Below are 20,090 nucleotides of genomic sequence, written 5' to 3' on the forward strand. Positions count from 1 at the left end.
TTGAGACTTCCCTTGATCATGCATGGTGTTCTGTAAGAGACAAGAATCACATTAGACAGCAGGGTACTGAGTGGAGGGGGGTTTGGTTACCTAAAGATGCATAGGACCCTGGAGGTAATGCTGCTGCAGAACTGAAGGGTGTGGAGCCTGAAGAGGAGGAGACTTTGGATTTGGCACTGGCAGCTGCATTCACATCAATATCACTTCGAGATCGCTGGAGGGACCCGGTTGTTGACACAGATTTGGTACTAACTGTAGATGCTTCAATGGTAAAGGAGAAGATGTCAGTAAGACGTACATAGAATTCCAAACATATACTGTTAAACCAGGTATTGTTTTGCTTGTCTTATAAACCAATTCCAAGTTGTAATAAATGTTGAATCCCACAGTTGACCAAGAGTTTCAAGGGCCCTGAAAGAACAGTTGGGGCAACCAAACGTGACCTCATTTGTCTGTTGTACTTGTTTTCTAGTAATGGAAGACCACAAATGCAAAGAAACCCAAAGAAACAGTCACAGATCTGGCTTACTATGAGAAATGGAAGTAACTTCCATCTGTTCCTTTCAGACCAGCCTCTTTATGGTGTGGCGTGAATGTGCCAAACACAAGCCACCATCACTGCCCCCCGCCCTCCGCGCCTCACCAGTTTTAGGAAATATATTCCTCTCTCCAGATCTAACAGCCACCAAGCTGCTGCCACACAGAAAACCAAAGGGGCCCCTCCCCTTCTCTTCTATCTTTCTATCATGTGATGTGAAAAAGGAGCAGCAGCATCCATGGCAGCATGTTCTCACTGGAAGGAGGTCAGGAGGAGAGGTCACAGATGACTTCTGCCTGTCTAAGTCGGCCTAACATGTGAGCATTTGTCCAAGCTAAGCAGAGCTCTGTCAAAGACAGTGAGCAGACAGCTGAATGGCAAAGGACTATGACGAGAGAGGAGCTGACCGCAGGCCAGGACTTCCTGACACCAGAGTGTCACATGAGAGGAGGGAAACAGTCCTCCCAAGGATGCTTGCCATGGTCTTACCTCTAGATGTGGTACTGCCAGTGGGACTTCTTTTGGCAGAGAGTGGCCGGCTACAAACAAAAGTATTAACACTTATTATCCAGAGTATCTATCTGTAGTAATACAAATGCAAATCAGAATAAGAAATGATGATAATGAAGAATTACTCAAAGGTTTTCAGAATGTAGCAGACAATTATGAGTTGCTATCTTATAAATCCCATTCCTGATAAAGCTCCAGCTTTTTATACTTGATGATACCTCTCAAGTATTGAGCAAAATAACAACTAGAAATATAGACCAAAGAAGGCAGGCTAAGAACCTATCTCCAACTAATACATCCTTTTGGGAAACCCTATGAAGCACTGATATCTATAGTTCACTCTACTCTACAATTCATTGTGTTATTCTAAAATTACTTCTGGCAGGGATCAAGGCCAATTGTTTCCTTACATTTCCCCAGAATATCTTGCCAGGCATCAAAATACACCTGAAGTCAGGAAGAAGCTTTACCAGGTACACATGTAAAAATCACAGCTGGATTTGATTTCATGCACAAAATTTAACATATAAAACCTCACACTATGTCAAACAAAGCTGAGTTCCTTACTTGAGACTCTCTTGAGAGCTAGAAGATGAGCGGTCTGACTGAGGCAGGGACACTATGCTGTCCGAGTTCTTCAAGTGGGACTGCAGGGCTTTCTGGTAAGAGGACTCCAAAGTGTGGTACAAGTGCTCTGCTTCTCTGCTGAAGTGACTGTGAAAACCCCAGTAACATCTAGGGAAAAGACACAGATTCCTCTGGAGTACACTACACAGCATTTTGAGGACTAGAGCCATAGCCTACCTGTTAACAGCACTGGCAGAACATAAGGAAGAGGGCATGAACAAAGGTGGTCTTGCATGAATCCTGGCCTCACAGCTTACAGATGTTTTGACTTCAACAAGTTACTTCTCTGAATCTGAATCTTTTTTACAAAGTGGGACTTAAAGGGACTAATACAACTAGAAAGCCTTAGACAGAGCTAAAACTACTAGAACCTCATAGATTTGTTATTGGCAGCCTTTATAAATGCAATTTTATATTCTTTGATTTGAGTTATATACAATTGCCTTAGTAACATGTAGAAAAGGAAAAATGTTCAGAACTTTTTGAAATCTGCATTTCATGCTTTGATTAAAATAAAAGAACTAAAAAAGGCTAGAGGGAGGGGAAATAATGCAGGGATAAAGACAGCATAAGTAGATCATTAATAAATCCATCCTACATAATTTTTAGCAACTATTAATTATGTCTTGTTTTGGCAGGAACTACCAAAAACAAAGCTGAGGAAATACTTCAGAGTTAGGAACTACACCTAAGGGAAATGTTTAACTGCAAAGGCAGCCTAAGAAAAAGTAGTACTGGATGAGGCTAGATGGAACTAAGAACTATAATGCTGGACTAACGTCCATTAGAAGAGCTGGTCAATTATGGAAGTATGGAAGAAACAACCACACATACAAAACTGGCAAAAACTGGCAGTAGTTATTTATCTTCTGTGAGTCTTTCTTTCTTCTTTTTTTGTGGTGTGAACAAATCAAAGCTTTATATATGTTAGGTAAGCACTCTACCACTGAGCTACAACTCAGTGCCAAAGAAGTAATGATGCCTAGGGAGGTTAGGAATGTATAGTTATAGCCACATGACTAGAGTATACTCAATTGAAATGGCAAAACCACCTTCACTATGAATCTCAAAAGGCACATGACATTATGACAGTCCTGAGCACTAGCCAATTTGATACCCCTTGACTCACAGTTCATTACTGTAGAGATGTGATATCAGGGAGAGAAAACCCAGGGACCATGATTCTTCACGGTAAATCAATAGAGTGTACCAAATCATGACATGGTTTTTTAACACAGTTTGGGTAGTGAAAGAACACACTAATTCTGACTACAATGATTAAATGTAATAATTTCTCATAAACTAACATTTTCTCAAAGTAAGTATTTTGTTTATCTCAGTCCTATTTATAACTAGAATCACTCAGCAAACCTAAACAAAATAAAAGGAAAAAGAAAAAAAGAAAACCAGAAATATTCTGAAATGGAGACTTTTTGGATCACATTAAAAAAGTCATGATTAAGAAAATATGTTCAGGGCTGGGAAGGTGGCTCAGAGGTAGAGTGCTTCCCTTGCATGCATGAGGCCCTGGGTTCGATTCCTTAGCACCACATAAACAGAAAAAGCTGGAAGTGGCACTGTGGTTCAAGTGGTAGAGCACTAGCCTTGAACTGAAGAGCTGAGGGACAGCACCAAGGCCCAGAGTTCAAGCCCCATGACCACCAACAACAACAACAAAAAAAAACAGAAAGAAAGAAAATATGTTCAGCTGGGCACCAATGGTTTACACCTGTGATCTGAGGATCACTTTTCAAAGCTAGTCTGGGCAATAAAGTCCATGAGACTCTTATTTCCAATTAACCAGCAAAAAGCCAAAAGTAGAGCTGTGGCTCAAGTGGTAGAGTGCTAACATTGAGCAAAAAAAGCTCAAGGACAGCACCCAGGCCCCTGAGTTCAAGCCCCAGGACCAGCACAAAAAGAAAAAAAATCAGTAGTCTTTTTCAAGAGGGCAGTCCATACAATGCATATGAATAATAGACAGTATACCATGAACACTTACTTTCTGGCTTCTATCCTTGCTTCCGAATCAGCATCATGTATTCCCTTCTTGATTGTTTCTGCTAATACTGATATATGTCTAGATATTTAGAAAAGAAAGAACAAGCATTAAGTATGTGGATGAAACATATATATGAAACAACTTCAGGATAGCAATGTGCAACATGGAACCTTCATGCAACGGTCAATCAACACATAGCTTAGAGGACCTGATATGTGTTTCAGGACCTTTAACTTCTGTTCTGGCCAATACTTTTTCCTCATGCCTACCTACCATCACTAAGGTCCTAGATAGCCCTACTATCTTTTGTGAGTTGGTAAATCACAACTGACTTTCTGTAAATCACAACTGACTTTCTTTCAGACCATATTTAGCTCATTTTTTCATAAACACAAACAACAAACACTGTCTTTCCACAGTCAGAACTAATTTCTTTTTTTTGTCATACTTACTAGTTAGACATTCTTCACTAAAACACATTGCTAGCCTGTATCCTCACTAATATAGGAGATGTAGTAACCTTAACCTGCAAAACTGGAATGAACCAACCACTAAATCACAATTCTTCCGTTGTACATAGGATAAAGGAAACCATTCAGAATGTGTCCTCTCCCTCTCACTTCCCACAAAGAAATTTCTACAAAAATTATAATAATCATAATACTGAAAAGACTGTATACATCACATTACTATAATCTAATGTGATTACTTTTTGTTGTTGTTTGTCATAGGGCCTGAACTCTGGGGCTAGGCGCGGTCCCTATAATCTAATGTGATTACTTTTTGTTGTTGTTTGTCATAGGGCCTGAACTCTGTGGCTGGGCTCTGTCCCTCAGTTCTTCAGCTCAAGGCTAGAGGTTCTACCACTTGAACCATAGTACCACTTCGGGCTTTTTTTGCTTATGTGCTGCTTAGGAATCAAACTCAGGGCCTCATACATGCAAGGCAAGCACTCTACCACTGACCCACCTTCCCAGCCCATGTGATTACTTAGAGAGAGAGAGAGAGAGAGAGAGGCAGAGAGAGAGAGAGAGAGAGAACACAAATCTCTATATTGTGTAGGATGGCTTTCAACTTAAAATCCGCCTGTCTCAGTCTCTCAAGTCTAAGCTGGGATTACATGTGTGTGACATCATATCAGCATAACACACAAATAATTTTTTATAATCAGTCAACTATTTCATAAACAGGTATTCTCTTTAGTTGTATCTTACCACAACTGAGAAAAAATTGCCAGCCATGTCTTTTAAATACTTAACAATTTTAAACAAACTAAAGTGAATAATTCTAACAAGTTCATAGAAAGTCATTGCCCTATTCCTTCCTTCATTCCTTCAATAAATATTTAGTGGGCCCTTGCTAGTGCAGGCAATGAGATAAACGGTAAATGAACAACAGAAGCTCTCCATCTGAGGCTCTCTGGCTTTTCAATTCTGCTCACCTGTTCCCACCTTAAGTATCTCCTTCTACTTTCCACTTTGAGGTTCTAAAACTATCATTCAATAAAGAAGACATAATGCCCAAGAGGATGAAGAACAAGAATGTACTGAAAAAGCATGTGAATGTCTTCTAAATGCAAAGTCGTTTCATATGGAATTTACTTCTGGCCCCTACAGTATAGAATGGAACTCCTAATACTTAAGTAAATCTCAGTATTAATCAAATGATTCCCTTTCACAAACTATATGATAGACCAAAGAGAAAGGTATGGCACAATCCATCATTTGCTGTTTCCAAATTTAACTCAGAAAATAGGCCCCTAAAATTGTTTAAGAAGGAATCTCAAAATGAATGGACACACACCCCCTCCAGAATTCCTTCACAATCCTTCTTTTTAATTATGGTGATGTGAATTTTCCAACTAGCTACCTGAGTTTAAAAAAAAAAAAAAAACTATTGACAATTGGAGGAAGAAAACAAAAAACTTTCTAACAAGTTAAATTCTTCTAAGCACCTAAATTATAGTGTGTTGTAGATGAAGAACAGCTTTAAACATTCTCCTCAGGAGGACTCAGTATGTTATACACTGGAACCACACCAACATCATCATAAGCGTGGCTTTGTAACATCAAACTGCACATTTGCCCACATGTCTAGGCACACTAGTATTTCAATAAAAAGCTCCTGCCAATAGTATGTGGCTCACAAAAGTGGAAATCACAATTATGTTTTTTTAAAAAGTTCAACAAAGGCACTATGTCTACATGCATCTGATCATATTAATTTTTATCAAAATGAACTCCAGGAAATGAAAACAGAGGTTTTTTTTCTTTGCTGCCGTTTATTGCTGGGAAAGAGCGAGGGAGGGAAGGGGTGACATTATCCAAAAAGAAATGTACTCTGTACCTGACTTACTTACCTGTAACTCCTATGTACATCACATTTATAATAATTTTTTATTTTTTTTTCTTTCATTTTTTTCCTTTTTTTATTGTCAAGATGATATACAGAGTTAAAAAATTTTTTTTACATGTTTAGGTTCCTTCCTTTCTTATACAAGATGGGCTGGACTACTTGTTAAGGCATTCAGTCTCAAGATTTAATCCAGGGAAAAATGCAGTTCAAAGCAGACAGATGCTCACCTTTCCAGAGAATGTGTCTGCCATTCTTGTAAGAGTAAATCTAAGAATTCAAAACAGCGCCTGCAAAGTAGCAAGAAACACATAACTTAGTAATGTGTGTATTAGTGAAAATAAAATACCATTTTTCTTAAGTGACCCAATACTACTCTTTATAATTGGGTCTGATTAAGGATTCACATCCTTTGGATTACATCACCATTTTGGGTACTATGCCTCTTTAGGATTTCCTTTTTCTGAAGCCCAGTATTCTTGTCTTTTAGGAGTAAACAGTATTATCAGCCCTGGGAACCCCTCAAGGAAACACAAACAGGTAATGAGCTTTCTTCAAGACAAATACTCTCACTACATACAAAAATAGAAAAACTAGCCGGGCACTGGTAGCTCATGCCTGTAATCCTGACTACTCAGAAGGCTGAGCTCTGAGAAATGTGGTTCAAAGCCAGCTAGGCAGAAAAGTCCATGAGCCTCTTATCTCCAATAAACCACCAGAAAACCAGAAGCGGCACTGTGGCCTAAGTGGTAGAGAGCTTGCCTTGAGCTGAAGAGCTAAGGGACAGCACCCAGGCCCAGAGTTCAAGCTCCATAACTAACCCAAAACAAAAAACAAAGCAAAAAAAGAAAAACTGGTATGAAAAGATAGACTTTCCACTGTCATGGTGACTGTAGGTTATTAAAGGCCAAAACTGCTGAACTTTATGGACTGAAATTTATCTCAACCTCAAATTTATCTGATGAAGCCCTCAGCCTCAATGTGAAGTTTATTTGTAGATAAAGCCTTAGGAGTTTTGATGAAGTCATGAGGCTGGGGCCCTTAGATAGGATTAGTGTCCTTATAAGAATTTTTCGTTGTCATCTTTGTCTCCCTTTTCACCCTCTCTCTGAGTGGCAAGGAACCATTGAAAAGAATTCCATCTTCCAGAATCTGTTGTTTGAACCACCCAGTCTATGGTATTTTGTTATGGCCAAAGCTGATTAATATATTAAACACCTGCTATATTCCAGAATAAAGACTGGTGTTACCTCAATTTACACAAAGGTTGGAAACTTAAATAACAGTGATAATAACAGCAGAAGCAACAACAAATTCTAATAATGGTCACCACTTACCAAGTTTTCACTGAGTACCCATGCTTAACACTTGATTTGTGACGCCTCAGAACAACCCACACAAGTAACTCTGACACATAATGATATAAATTATTACTAAGTGAGATAAGGTACTGCTTTCAACAGAGGACCATCAGGTTTCAAGGTTCATAGTTCTCCCACCGCCTGGCTAACTTTCTATATATAGGGCGCCTGACTCTGCTCTTGCTGTAGATCAAGGACAGACTGCATTCCTCAAGATATCTAACCCAGCCACACAACTGGAGACTACACTTCTAAAGTGGAATATATATTACCATGGTTTTAGAGGAGGATTCTCTTTTTTCTCTCTTGCCATTCACATACTTGTTATAAAATGGATCGTGTTATGGATTGGTATGGACTGGTATTGATCCAAAGGAAATACAATCAGTATGGCAGAGACATCTGCACTGATAAGTTCACTGCAGCACTATTCACAGTAAGCCAGATTAAGACCTAGCTGGCCATCATCTTTCAACAGATTAAAGAAAATGTGATGTATGCTTTAAAAAGAAAATCCTATCCTTTGAGACAACAGGAATAAACCTGAAGGATATTATATTTAAGTGAAAAAAGCCAGACACAAAGACAAATACAAAGACAAATATAATGTCACTAATATGTGGAATCTAAAGAAAGTCAATGGAAGAGGAGTGGTTACCAGAGGAAGGGGAATTCGGAAGCTGGTGAAAAGTTAGACAAAGGACACAGATATTCAATTAGACAAGAGAACCAAATTCAAGAGATTTATCATACGTCATGGTGATTCTATTATTAACGATTTGTAGACTTCACAAATGCTCAAAGTATATTTCAAATGTTGTCATGGGGGGCGGGAGGGTTGGGGGTTGGGGGGTAAATCTCTAACATGTGAGGAATTAGATACACTGATACACTAAACAACTAAATTATTTAACCATCCCAACACATCATGTTGTACACCATAAACATATATATAAACAACTCTCATATGTCAATTAAAACAATGGTTGGATACAAGACTGCTTTTCTACTCATAAAGAATCCAGGCAGTATCAACATGACAGCCCAGGAAAGGAGGCACACAACAGAGAGTTAAGGCAAGCTGGAACCTTTCACTACACTAGGAGCTATATGAGCAGACATGAAACTATGGGAGTAGGAGCCAAAGGCTGCTGTCCCAGATGCCACTAACTTATCTTACAAGGCTTGTGACAGAACACACTAAGACCTGTCCACAAAGTTATCCATATGCATTCCCTAAAAACCTCCATATGATTATGTTTTACTGGGAAGGGAATCCATAGATTTCAGGGGACTCGATTCAATAGTCAAGAATCAGCAATCTGAGTTACAGGAATAGAGTCTGTATTCTATATAGTAGTCTATATATTCTATATAGTAGTCTAGGGAAGATCACCAGGACACATGACAACGTAAGGACTTGAGAACAACAGCCAGCTAATTACCCAGGTCATGTGTGTCGGTAGAATCTCCTGTGTCTATCACACAAAATGTAGCAGAAGCAGGTATCTCAGAATTTGCTATAAGAAGACTCAAACAACATATTTCATATGCTATTTCATAGTAATGTGTTATTATGAAATCACTGCTACTAATTATGCTATTTCTCTTGTAAGTGTATTTTACTGTCTTTACTAAAGGAATGGGGGAAAACAATGACATTGTTGGTAAAGGTCTATCTCAGAAAAAAGTGTACAGAGGTCCTCTCCTCTTCCTCTCTACTATATGTGTCTCCTGTCTGTCTCCCTACCCTCTTCCCTTCCTTCTCTATTTCTTTCCACCCAACTCTCCCGACAGTTTATCTAAATTTTGGTTTTTAAATGCAAAAACATTTATTAGTTATCTTAAAACAGTTTAAACATTGAGATAGATTTTGAATTTGTCTCAGTTTTTAAGCAATTTCAATATAAGAAGAACTTTAAAAATTTACCTTCTAACTGCAACAGATTTGGAGGTACAGTTGCTTGTTATGACAGGTATTAGCCTAGGGATGTGTGTGTGCTGTGAAGAAAAACAAAAAAACAGAGGTGAATATTTTCAAATACAAACTCAGCAAAGAGATTGGCTTCCTTCCTATGTCTTTACAGTACATCAGATTTAAGTGTCATTAGTTATTAAGTTGATAAAGCAAATAGTATTTCACTGGGATGTCCAAGGCCACTACAAACATGATGATATAAAATTCAGTATAAAGTCAAAACACCACTGGTATGAGATCTAAGGGTAACAGAATCAAGATTTTGGCACTGTTTAACTGAAAACATAAAATAATGTCTGTGGATCTAACCTTTGAAGTAGACAATGTAAGCAAGAAAAAATGAAAATAAGAGCCAGTAATCCATGATAATCAAGAACATTCTAGATAGGTTTTAATCAGAATCATTAAGACCCCAAAGTTTCACAAGCTGAACCCTGAAGGTAAGGAGGATGGGTTGTAGAAAATTTTCCTTTTAAAAAGATTATTCTTGTTGAGCTTTACTAAAAACCTGCAAGTAGGTTACTCAGAGGTGATTTAAATAGTGCCTAGAAAACTTTAGTGAAGAGATCATTTGGTTTCTATGTCTATGTGCAATTAATTAACCTTTGCGTTAAATAGCAAATCTGCAACACAAATACCTAACATGGAAGTACTGGGATTAAGGAGGAAAGAACAAGAACAATAGCAGAAAGATGAGACCAGAGTGATCCTAGATGGGAGCAGCTAGAGGCAAGGGACGCAGCTCTATGGTAGAGTACCTACATAGGAGTCAGTCCCTAGGCACCTCAAGAAAGAAACAAAGTAAACCAATGAGGAATGCTGGTTCATACCTATAATTCTAACTACTGAGAATGCTGAAATCCTGAGGACCTGCTCAGACAGCGAAATCCATAAAACACTTATCCTCCAATAGAAAAAAGCCAGAAGTGTAATAGTAGCTCAAGTGGCAGAACAGTAGCCTTTTGCAAAAAAAAGCTCAGGGAGGGCTGGGAAGGTGGCTCAGTGGTAGAGCATTTGCCTTGCGTGCATGAGGCCCTGGGTTCAATTCCTCAGCACCACATAAGCAGAAAAAAAAAAGCCGGAAGTGGCACTGTGGCTCAAGTAGAGTGCTAACCTTGAGCTGAAGAGCTGAGGGACAGCGCCCAGGCCCAGAGTTCAGGTCCCATGACCGGACTCCCCACTCCCCCCACCCCAAAAAAAAAGCTCAGGGACAGTGCCCAGATCCTGATTTCAGGCCCTAGTACTGGCTGGCATGCGCGCATGTGTGTACACACACACACACACACACACACACACACACACACACACACACACACACACACACACACACACACACACACACACACACACACACACACACCCTCAATGATGAGTTAATGATCAATACGCGCATGTGTACACACACACACACACACACACACACACACACACACACACACACCCTCAATGATGAGTTAATGATCAATACCTTAGTAAATGTAATCCATACCTACAGATCACATCACAGACCACAAAAAGCCTACATACTGCAAATGGCAGGTGGAAAAAAAAGGATGATGTATGTATAGTATGAGTCCAATTAAATAATACTCTAATCAGAAATGTCTTTACCTCTTCTTATCACCTACATTTACCAATTGCTTATTTTATGAATGGCCCTGCAATATACTTACCCGAATGATTAACCTAACAGCTACAACACCAGAAGTGGCCATAATTTTGGCACTGTTTGGAATTAAATTAAAGATAGTTGGCATAATGGCTTCAGCTCCATGGTCAAACTTATTCCCCAGAACTGATGACAGATGCCTATAATTAGAAATGAATGCAGGATTGTAGTGATAGCCTTAGTAAAGTGAAGCATATAAAAATTCTTAACATTTGAAAGCCTTCAAGGTCATCTAGAGATAAAAGACAAGGATCAAAGATACTTTAAAAAGTAATTTTTTAATGCTCATTTAAAGAGTTATTTTTTTATAATTATTTCCATTCTAAGCCTTAAAATAATAGATTGCTTGTAAACAATAGACTCCCTTGCCCTTTTAAAAATTTTCACATACTATATCTGCCTGCCACCAAAACTAAATAGCTGCAATATCTGCTGGTACTTGCTGCTTCAATATTCCAACACATTCAAATATTAAGTTTGGAACAGTTTTAGCTAAAATAAAATGTTACCATAGTACTTGTCATTAACTTTAATGTTATAGCATATAGCACTCTTCTAGAAGCATGTAAACAGTCTAACAGTCACATTATATTCTCTAAGCAAAAAGTCAATGAAAAATGAGAAACATAATTCTATACAATTTTATTTTCATATAATATAAACTGTTTCAAATTTTAGATACAGGCTTCAGAGATACATCACTGAGTAAAATTTAAAATCCACTGCACTTTGCTTAATCAGGCAAAATTAACATATGAACAGACAGTAAGCTGGCAAGGGTCTTTGAGACCAGTCAGAGGTTCTGTTGAGGAGACCCAATGGACATGTGCAAGCAGCCATCTCTGAGGCTCTATGCCAAGACTACTTTATGGTGTGTGAGAATACAGAGCATCATGGTCCTTACCCCAACGTGATACAAGCCTCCCGCACTACCTGAGACCGCAGGTCCTTAGCAGAGAGTTTAAAGGCTCCATCCAAAAGACGCAAATGTTGAAAGAAGTTATCATAGTCAGCAGCTCCAGCCAAAAGTAAAGATCTAATCTTTTTTAGCTAATGACACAGAGAAAAGCCAGAGATAAGACAAAACAGTTTGTAATACAGCATATACCTAACAGAAGCCATCAAATGTAAGAGCTCAAAACAGAGTTCAATTAACAAAGAAACAATTCTTCCTAAATAATTCAACCACTAAAATGTTATCTAGCACTTAAAAACAAATCTACGTATCTATACTAAATAATTTTTAAATGTGAGATCTTTATATGATTTAAATACTTAATATTTAATATTTTAGTATTTGATTTAAGTAAAATTCCCAGGGTTTTTTTTTGTTGGGTGTGTGTGTGTGCGTGTGTGTGTCCAGGGTTTTTTTGGTGTGTGTGTGTGTATGTATGTGCGTGTCCAGGGTTTTTTGTGTGTGTGTGTGTGTGTGTGTGTGTGTGTGTGATAGTGCTTGAACTCAGGGCCTGGACTCTGCCCTGAGCTTTCACTCAAAGATAGAAGGTAGTGCTCTACCACTTTGAGCCAGAGTGCAACTTCTGGTTTTTGAGTGGTTAATTGGAGATAAAGAGTTTTACAGGGATTTTCTGCACAAGCTGACTTCAAACCGCAATCATTAGATCTCAGTTTCCTGAGTAGGTAGAATTACAGGTGTGAGCCACCGGCACCCAGACCTGTAGTTTTTTAAAATCAGAAATTTTTGTTTATTAAGATTCCATGATATTAAACTAAAACCCATTTGGCAGGCAAAAAGCTTACTCCCTCCCACATCCCACTTCAATTGTCACTTATTTGATGAATCAAAACAAGAAGCATTCCTACAATATTTCTATATTATTCTCTACTGCATTACTAACTGGTTAGTCTGAATTTGAAACAGAATTTTCCCACCTATCACCCTGCTAGTGCTGAAGTAAAACAGCTTTCTTCATAAGACACTCCTTTCATTTTAATATCCAACTCATTTACTTTCCTTAATCTACTTTCAAAAAGAGGAGGGACAACATTCTAGCAAATGACAAGAAAAAAAAAAGAGAATACTTAGGGACATATTTTGAAAATGCTACTAAAATGCCATTTTCAGACAAATAATCACAGAATTTCATCTTTCCTAAGGACAGAATGAAGGCTATCACCACACATGCCATAAATAGGGCTTTGTTAAAAAAGAACAGGAGATAGATGATTATGTAAATTGGCATGTGATAAAAATATATAGAAATAGATCTGGTGGTGATGGCTTATCATCCTAGCACTCACAGGCTAAGGCAGGAGAATCATGGGCCAACGTAAGTCACATATCAAGCCCAAGTCAGCCTGAGGTACAGAGTGAGACCCCCCCATCTCAAAAAGTAAAAATAAAAATGAGATGCTATATCTAAATAGATAAAATATGCTAACTAATACTTAAAATACTATTTGGAATTCTTTAGAGCTACCTCTCAATTTTGTAATAGAATAGTTAGAACATTTGACTAAATCTGAAGGTAATAACATGAAGAAGTCAATAGCTTACAGCATTTACTCTCTGCTCCCAGTCATGCTTGTCATCAGATAATATTTCCCTAATTTTGTTTATTGATTCCTCGAGGTCTCGGCTGGAATAAATCTGCAAGTAAAGTTACAGTCAGTACAATACAATCTATAGGATAAAGACTGTTGCTTAATTTCATAAAGTCAATAACACAGCGTACATAAAACAACTTTTTCACTTTTAAGAAATGTCTATGAGAAAATAGGGCAGGCTCACCATAAATTAAGCTTATTTCCCACTATGAATGCCCTCTGTCTCATTACATTACTAATGTAATGAGGATTTCATGGGCAAAGGAAGCATATAGTCAGTGATGTTTAAGTCATTGTGCAACTTCAGAGTGGTACTAGTAGCATCACATTATAGCTCTAACTAAAGACTTCAACTCTGCTTGCTCAGGTATCACATCCTATTGTAAGACATCAACCAAGACTGAAGCACACTGAGACAGTCAAGTACTGAAGGACGAAACTAAGCCTATAGCATTCAAACATATGGCATCCCAGGAGAAATGCACACAACGAACACTAAGTAGCATAGAAATCAAAGGCATTAGCCTCAGTCAGCAACAGAATATACTGAGGCACAAAACAGCCCCAAATTTGTGCATGTACCCCAACTTTCATAATTTATTTTTTCTAAATCGGTGAGATACTTATGTATGAGATGGCATAAAACAGGCTTTTATGAAATTATTCAGATAGTAAATTTTTTCAGATAAGTAAATTACATTTACTTCTTTTCCCTAATAACAGTCCCTAAATAAACATGCTTCTTTGTTCTTTCATCTAGCCCAATCATCTACTTCTTTCTTTTTTACATGAGCTGTCCAGTGAACTTCATACCAGATTGCTGTTTTCCCTGTTCTTGAAAAGGGCCCACAATATCCTAGACTGTACCTTGCGTCCCTTATAGTCTTCATAGTTTAAAAGACAAAACCTAATTTTAGAATTCTGCATATGACAATGCAATGGTTTACATGAGTACCCAACACAGGTCATGGTGTTCAGTGGTTGGTCCCCAGACTCATGCTATCAAGCGGTGGCAGAACCTTTATGAGGGGGACCCCTGAATCTTTGAAGATGTGTCCCTGGAAGGCTGTTCTAACAGGGCTGCTATAAAAAAATCTCTGCTTCTAGTTCGACATGCAATCACTTCCTTTCTCTCCCTCTTGCTCTCCCCAAGCCTGCACAAAATATTCTGGATATAAGTGAACTAAATAAATCTTTCTCTTTTAAGTTGGTTGTCAAGGCACTTCACTGTACTCATAGAAAACTACAATTTGATGAGTATTTCTCTTTTTAATTATACTAAAATATCTCACTCACCTGTACCACAGGTACATCATCAAATGCTTTAATAAAGTCTTCTTCATCAACAGCACCAGCACCTTCTTTTGCAGCTGTAAAATAGTTTCATATTAAAAGTACAATGTATAAAATATTCGTTACAAGTATGTAATTACATTTTGGAAGGTTTCAAAAACTATTTTTTCAAGGATATATAACATTACCACCACCACCACCACCACCACCACCACCACCATCATCATCATCATGGAATTAAGAAACTTTTCTAGGCATTCACACATAACAAGACCAAAGGAAGATACTTGTAGGCGAGGAAAACAGAGGCTCAATGCTTCTAGGGGATAGTGGGGGGTGAGGGAGGAGTTGGGGAGGTGGGGAGGGAACAAATGGTAGGGGAAAAACAAAAGAGGAGGTAACAATGCTTGATAAGAAATGTACTCATTACTTTACTCATGTAACTGTAACCCCTCTACAGTATCTTTATAATAAAAAATATACAAAAATAATATTTATCAAAACAAACATCATGAAATGGAAATGAGTATTTTTTTTTCTCAAAAAAAAAAAGAAGAGGAGGAGGAGCAGGAGCCAGGCATTAGTGGCACACCTGTATCCTAGCTCCTCAGAAGGCTGAGATCTGAAGATCTTGGTTCAAAACCAACCCAGGTAAGAAAGTCTATGAGGCTCTTATTTCCAATTAACCACAAAAAATTGGAAGTAGAGTTGTGGCTCAAAGTGGTAAAGCACTAAAATCTAACATGCAGCACCCAGGCCCTGAGGTCAAGCCCCATAACCACCAACAACCACCACCAAAAAAATTGACAAACATTTCTGATTTAAAATCAACATGAATAACATTAATTCTCTCTTTCTCCCTACCACCACCATGGACCTGGGTTTGAGCTAAGGGCTTGAGTGCTGTCCCTGAGCTTTTTTAGCTCAAAGCTAGTACTTTTATCACTTGAGCCACCACTCTGCTTCTAGTTTTTCTGGATAATTGGAGATAGGAGTCTCATGGACTTTCCTGCATGGGCTGGCTCAGATCTCAACCTCCTGAGCAGTCAGAATTACAGGTGTGAGACACCAGAGCCTGGCTAGTGATTCTCATTTGTTTTTCTTTTGAGGCAAGGTCTCACTAAAAAAAACTCATGCTGGCTTTGCTTACTATCCTCTTGCCTGGGCCTCCTTTGTGCTGGGATTACAGATATGCATCACTATGCCCAGTTGAAGTACAGTAATTACAGAATGTGGGTTTTAAAGGATGTAGACAACATATATTGTAAAGATCTCAAATAAACATATACATTTAATTTAAAGTTTAAAATTTTATTATTAGGAATCCAGCATAAATTACTGAAATATTCAAACCTGGCCTAAAGAACTGAAGTCTCAGTCTCAATCTCTCTCTCTCTCTCTCTCTCTCTCTCTCTCTCTCTCTCTCTCTCTCTCTTCCCCCCCCCTAAAATTTATAATTTTTTAAAATTCAAGTTTTCCCCACAAGGTTGTTCTAAGATGCTCAAAGATATATAAAAGTTAAGATATATAAAAGTTAACTGCTAAGCTGGAAATCATGGCTCACAGCTGTAATCTTAGCTATTCAGGAGGCTGACATCTGAGGGGCACGGTTCAAAGCCAGCCCTGGGCAGGAAAGTTCATGATCTTATCTCCAAATTAACTACCAAAAAAATTCAAAGTCGGGGCTGGGAAGGTGGCTCAGTGATAGAGTGCTTGCTTTGCATGCTTGAGGCCCTGAGTTTGATTCCTCAGCACCACATAAGTAGAAAAAGCCGGAAGTGGGACTAAGGCTCAAGTGGTAGAGCACTGGCCTTGGGTGAAAAAACTCAAAGGACACCACCTAGTGCCTGAGTTCAAGTCCCAGAACTAGTACAAAAATAAATACAATTGCTACAATAAAGAGAAAGTTACTTTGCTTTGCTTGTATGAACTCCACTTTATATAAAAACCAGATGATATTATGTTTTTGTTGTAATAACAGTTTGTAAATTGATGCCTATAGTCATCTTTGAAAGCTCCATTTAAGGATGTACACTGATCCATAAGACTACTTTTTTAAGAGCTTTTTACCAGAAGTGTGTTCTAATGAAACTTTTAGATAAAAACTAACTTTATAAAGAAAGTTTCATGTGGCAGCAAGTATGTGTCATCAATCTTGATTAAAAATGCTTCTACTACAGTGACAAAACTAACTGAAAACAGACGATGGCCCCACATTGTGATGTATGCGCTCTCTCACCCAGGTGCTCAGATGCCTGCATCAGTGGGAGGGCTGGAAGCCACCAAGAAAAGGGTACTGAGCACTTCCTCTGTACCACATATGGGAAGTGGACTAGAAGACTAGCAATAATGAAATACAAGAATAGCAATACAAGGAGTCAAAAAGGAAAGTCACCAACATGGTATGACATAAATTGGGGTGGACGCAGCAGAGCTGGGGAGAAGTCAGGACTGACATGTTTGCTGAACTGACCCACATAGGGGCAGGAGGACTTCTAGAGGGTAAAGGTGAAGAACAGGTACAAACGCGCTATTTTGAGCATGCACAAAAATTTTAAACCTTGTCTGTAAAACTGATATTACCTAAGGACAGTTCAAGAAAGCTTGGCAAGATTGTTCAATTCTGACACATACTACTAGGTAGGTGAGACACTGAAAATGTTCCTCTAAATGGTTAGTTTGGGGCTGAGGCATGGCTCAATGGTAGAGCACAGGCCTAACAAGCACAAGGCCCTGAGTTTAAGCCACAGCACCAGCAAAGCAGTACTAAGGACAGAACCCAAGACTTCAAGTAGGAAAAGAAAGCAGTCTACCATCTGAGCTTATCTCTAGCCTTTAAATGGTTAATGCTGTGTTAAATGAATGAGTGCTTAACAACAAGTAAGATGAAATTTTATAAAAATACACCCCAAAAAGATTGGGAAGAACTAAGAAAAATAACAAGAAACATAAACAGCAACACTTTTCCTGTTCTTTCTGCATGGGCCCACCTCTCCATGGCAAGAGATACAGGGCTACATGGCAGTGTGGTATCTGACAGTTTTTGTCAAGACAACATTCCAGAGAAGTTGAGAGCCCTGTATAGATGATCAGGTGACAGCACTCTAAAGATTTTTTTTTTTTTTTTTTTTTGTCGGTCATGGGGTTGAACTCTGGGCCTGGGCGCTGTCCCTCAGCTCTTCAGCTCAAGGAATCAAACTCAAGACCTCATGCATTTGAGGCAAGCACTCTCCCACCTTCCCAGAGCACTAGTCTTGAGCAGAAGAGCTCCAGGACAGTACTCAGGCCTTGAGTTCAAGCCCCACTACTGACAACAAGAAAGAGTTCTTTATGTATTCTCTGTGTTATATTCTCAGCAGATATATGATTGGCAAGTATTGTGTCTCCTTCTATGGGTTGTTACATACTTTTTGTGTATTCTTGCTTTTGTTTGTATTTTTTGAGACAAGATTTCATTGTGTATCCTAGAATGACCTTGAACTCTGCTCTTTCCTCTGCTTCCGGCATACTGAGATTATAGGTATGCTCCATCACTTCCAACTCTTGCATTCTTGATAGTGTCTTCTGAAACACTAAAGGCTTTAATTTTAATGAAGCCCAATTTATCTACCTTTTTTGTAGCTTCAAATAGTTGTACAAAGAAGATTTCAATTTAACAGATCCATTTATGTGTACACAAAACCTTAATCAGCATCATCCCTTCCATAATTCTATACACACACCTATTCCATACCCAACCATCTTATCAAGATTCCTAGTTCCATTTTTAGGTATATAAAAAAAATTAGGTTTCATTTTCAGGTATATGCATTGAGTATTATGACCATATTTGCCCACCATTTGCCTTTCCATTTGTCTAACTCCTTCATTTTGTTGACTGAATTTGTTACCATATCTAAGAAAGAAGTTTAACCCAAGATTATCAAGATTAATTTCCATGTTTTTTTCCTAAGCATTTTATAGTCAGTACTTCCATTTAGTGGTAGAGCGCTCTACCACTTGAGCTACAGCGCCACTGGTGACAGCACTCTAAAGCCATCCTCACTTAGCTTTTATGTGACCCATTCAGCTTTAGGTTTTGGGGCTTATGAAATTCATACCCAACTCTCCCACATCTAGCTTAAAGGACCAGTCAGTGAACACAGTTGTAAAAGCAGTGGCTACTACCATCTTTAGAGGCAAAAAGTAGAAAATATGCATGTGAATTTAAAAACTGAGATCCTAGTAACAGGAAATCTCTGCTTGTTAATTTTCAGAGCTGTAGAGACCTAATCCTAATGTATTGTTTGATTCAATATCCAAGCTAATCTCCACAAGGAAAAATGTTTCTTGCAAAAATGAAACAGATAAGGCTTTGGGATCGTCTGTTTTGAAAAGAAATTGGCTAAAGAACTCTATGGCAGTTTGAGGCAAGATGGGTCATATAACTTTAACCCCTCTCTACAGTATCTTTACAATAAAAACATATTTTAAAAAAATTCTACAACAATAAAAGAAAATCAATTGAAAAAAATAGCTCCAGCTAGCTCTTAAAGTTATATTAAATTCAGTTAACAATTTCAGATGTAGTACTTTGATATGTACAAATAGAAGACCGCCTACCAGATTTTTTAAAAAGTTTTAAGACAGATACCTTTGTTTGAATTAATAAAAGTAGGCTGGGTGGGGAAGGGGAAGATGGGTCAAATGATCAAATAATGCCTTCACAGTGGGGGGTTCATTTGCTATTTATTTCAGAGCTGGCTGCTCTGAGCTGTGTTAGCGTCCATATCCTGAAGGCTTTGTTTTACCAGAATGTGGCAGAGGTCTGCATAGTACCTCAAGCTAAAGTTACCAGCTTATCAGAATTAACAGACTATTGCCAATCCAGTCAAAAACAGGCATAGGGATATGATGCATACAGCCCCACTCACTTCTGAGGGACACCATAAGCATCACACACAGTAGACCCCAGAATACCATAAAGGATGCAGTCTTACCTGAAGACTTGGATCCAAGAGTAGATGACCCAATCCGACGGGCGGTCCCCATTCCGACGTTTCTCCGTGAACTTGGTGGAGCCTTGGATGACGTAGAACTGGCCGAGGAAGGTCTATTACCATCCACAGAATCTTCATCATCAAAGTTTTTATCTGAACAGAAAACACATAAGTCACTGTTTAATCAACAACTAAAAAAGGGCACCATTTTTCACCTAT

General features: G+C 38.4%; 1 protein-coding gene across 6 annotated transcripts in view; it reads right to left on the minus strand.

Moving 5' to 3' along the window:
• The window catches only part of Clasp1 (cytoplasmic linker associated protein 1), a 273,785-nt gene that overhangs the window by 94,075 nt on the left and 159,620 nt on the right, over positions 1 to 20,090 (minus strand). For all 6 annotated transcript variants that reach the window (XM_070021888.1, XM_070021887.1, XM_070021886.1 and 3 more), the window contains exons 9-19: positions 19,872 to 20,024; positions 14,896 to 14,969; positions 13,550 to 13,642; positions 11,939 to 12,084; positions 11,039 to 11,174; positions 9,318 to 9,388; positions 6,257 to 6,316; positions 3,675 to 3,752; positions 1,616 to 1,783; positions 1,028 to 1,077; positions 91 to 261 (exon numbers count right to left, since the gene is read on the minus strand). In XM_070021888.1, the coding sequence (XP_069877989.1) occupies positions 91 to 261; positions 1,028 to 1,077; positions 1,616 to 1,783; positions 3,675 to 3,752; positions 6,257 to 6,316; positions 9,318 to 9,388; positions 11,039 to 11,174; positions 11,939 to 12,084; positions 13,550 to 13,642; positions 14,896 to 14,969; positions 19,872 to 20,024 (1,200 nt within the window). The remainder of the gene's footprint in view (positions 1 to 90; positions 262 to 1,027; positions 1,078 to 1,615; positions 1,784 to 3,674; positions 3,753 to 6,256; positions 6,317 to 9,317; positions 9,389 to 11,038; positions 11,175 to 11,938; positions 12,085 to 13,549; positions 13,643 to 14,895; positions 14,970 to 19,871; positions 20,025 to 20,090) is intronic.

Source organism: Dipodomys merriami, unplaced genomic scaffold, assembly GCF_024711535.1.
Source record: "Dipodomys merriami isolate MVZ:Mamm:240054 unplaced genomic scaffold, mDipMer1.0.p SCAF_146, whole genome shotgun sequence".
NCBI classification, from domain to species: Eukaryota; Metazoa; Chordata; class Mammalia; order Rodentia; family Heteromyidae; genus Dipodomys; species Dipodomys merriami.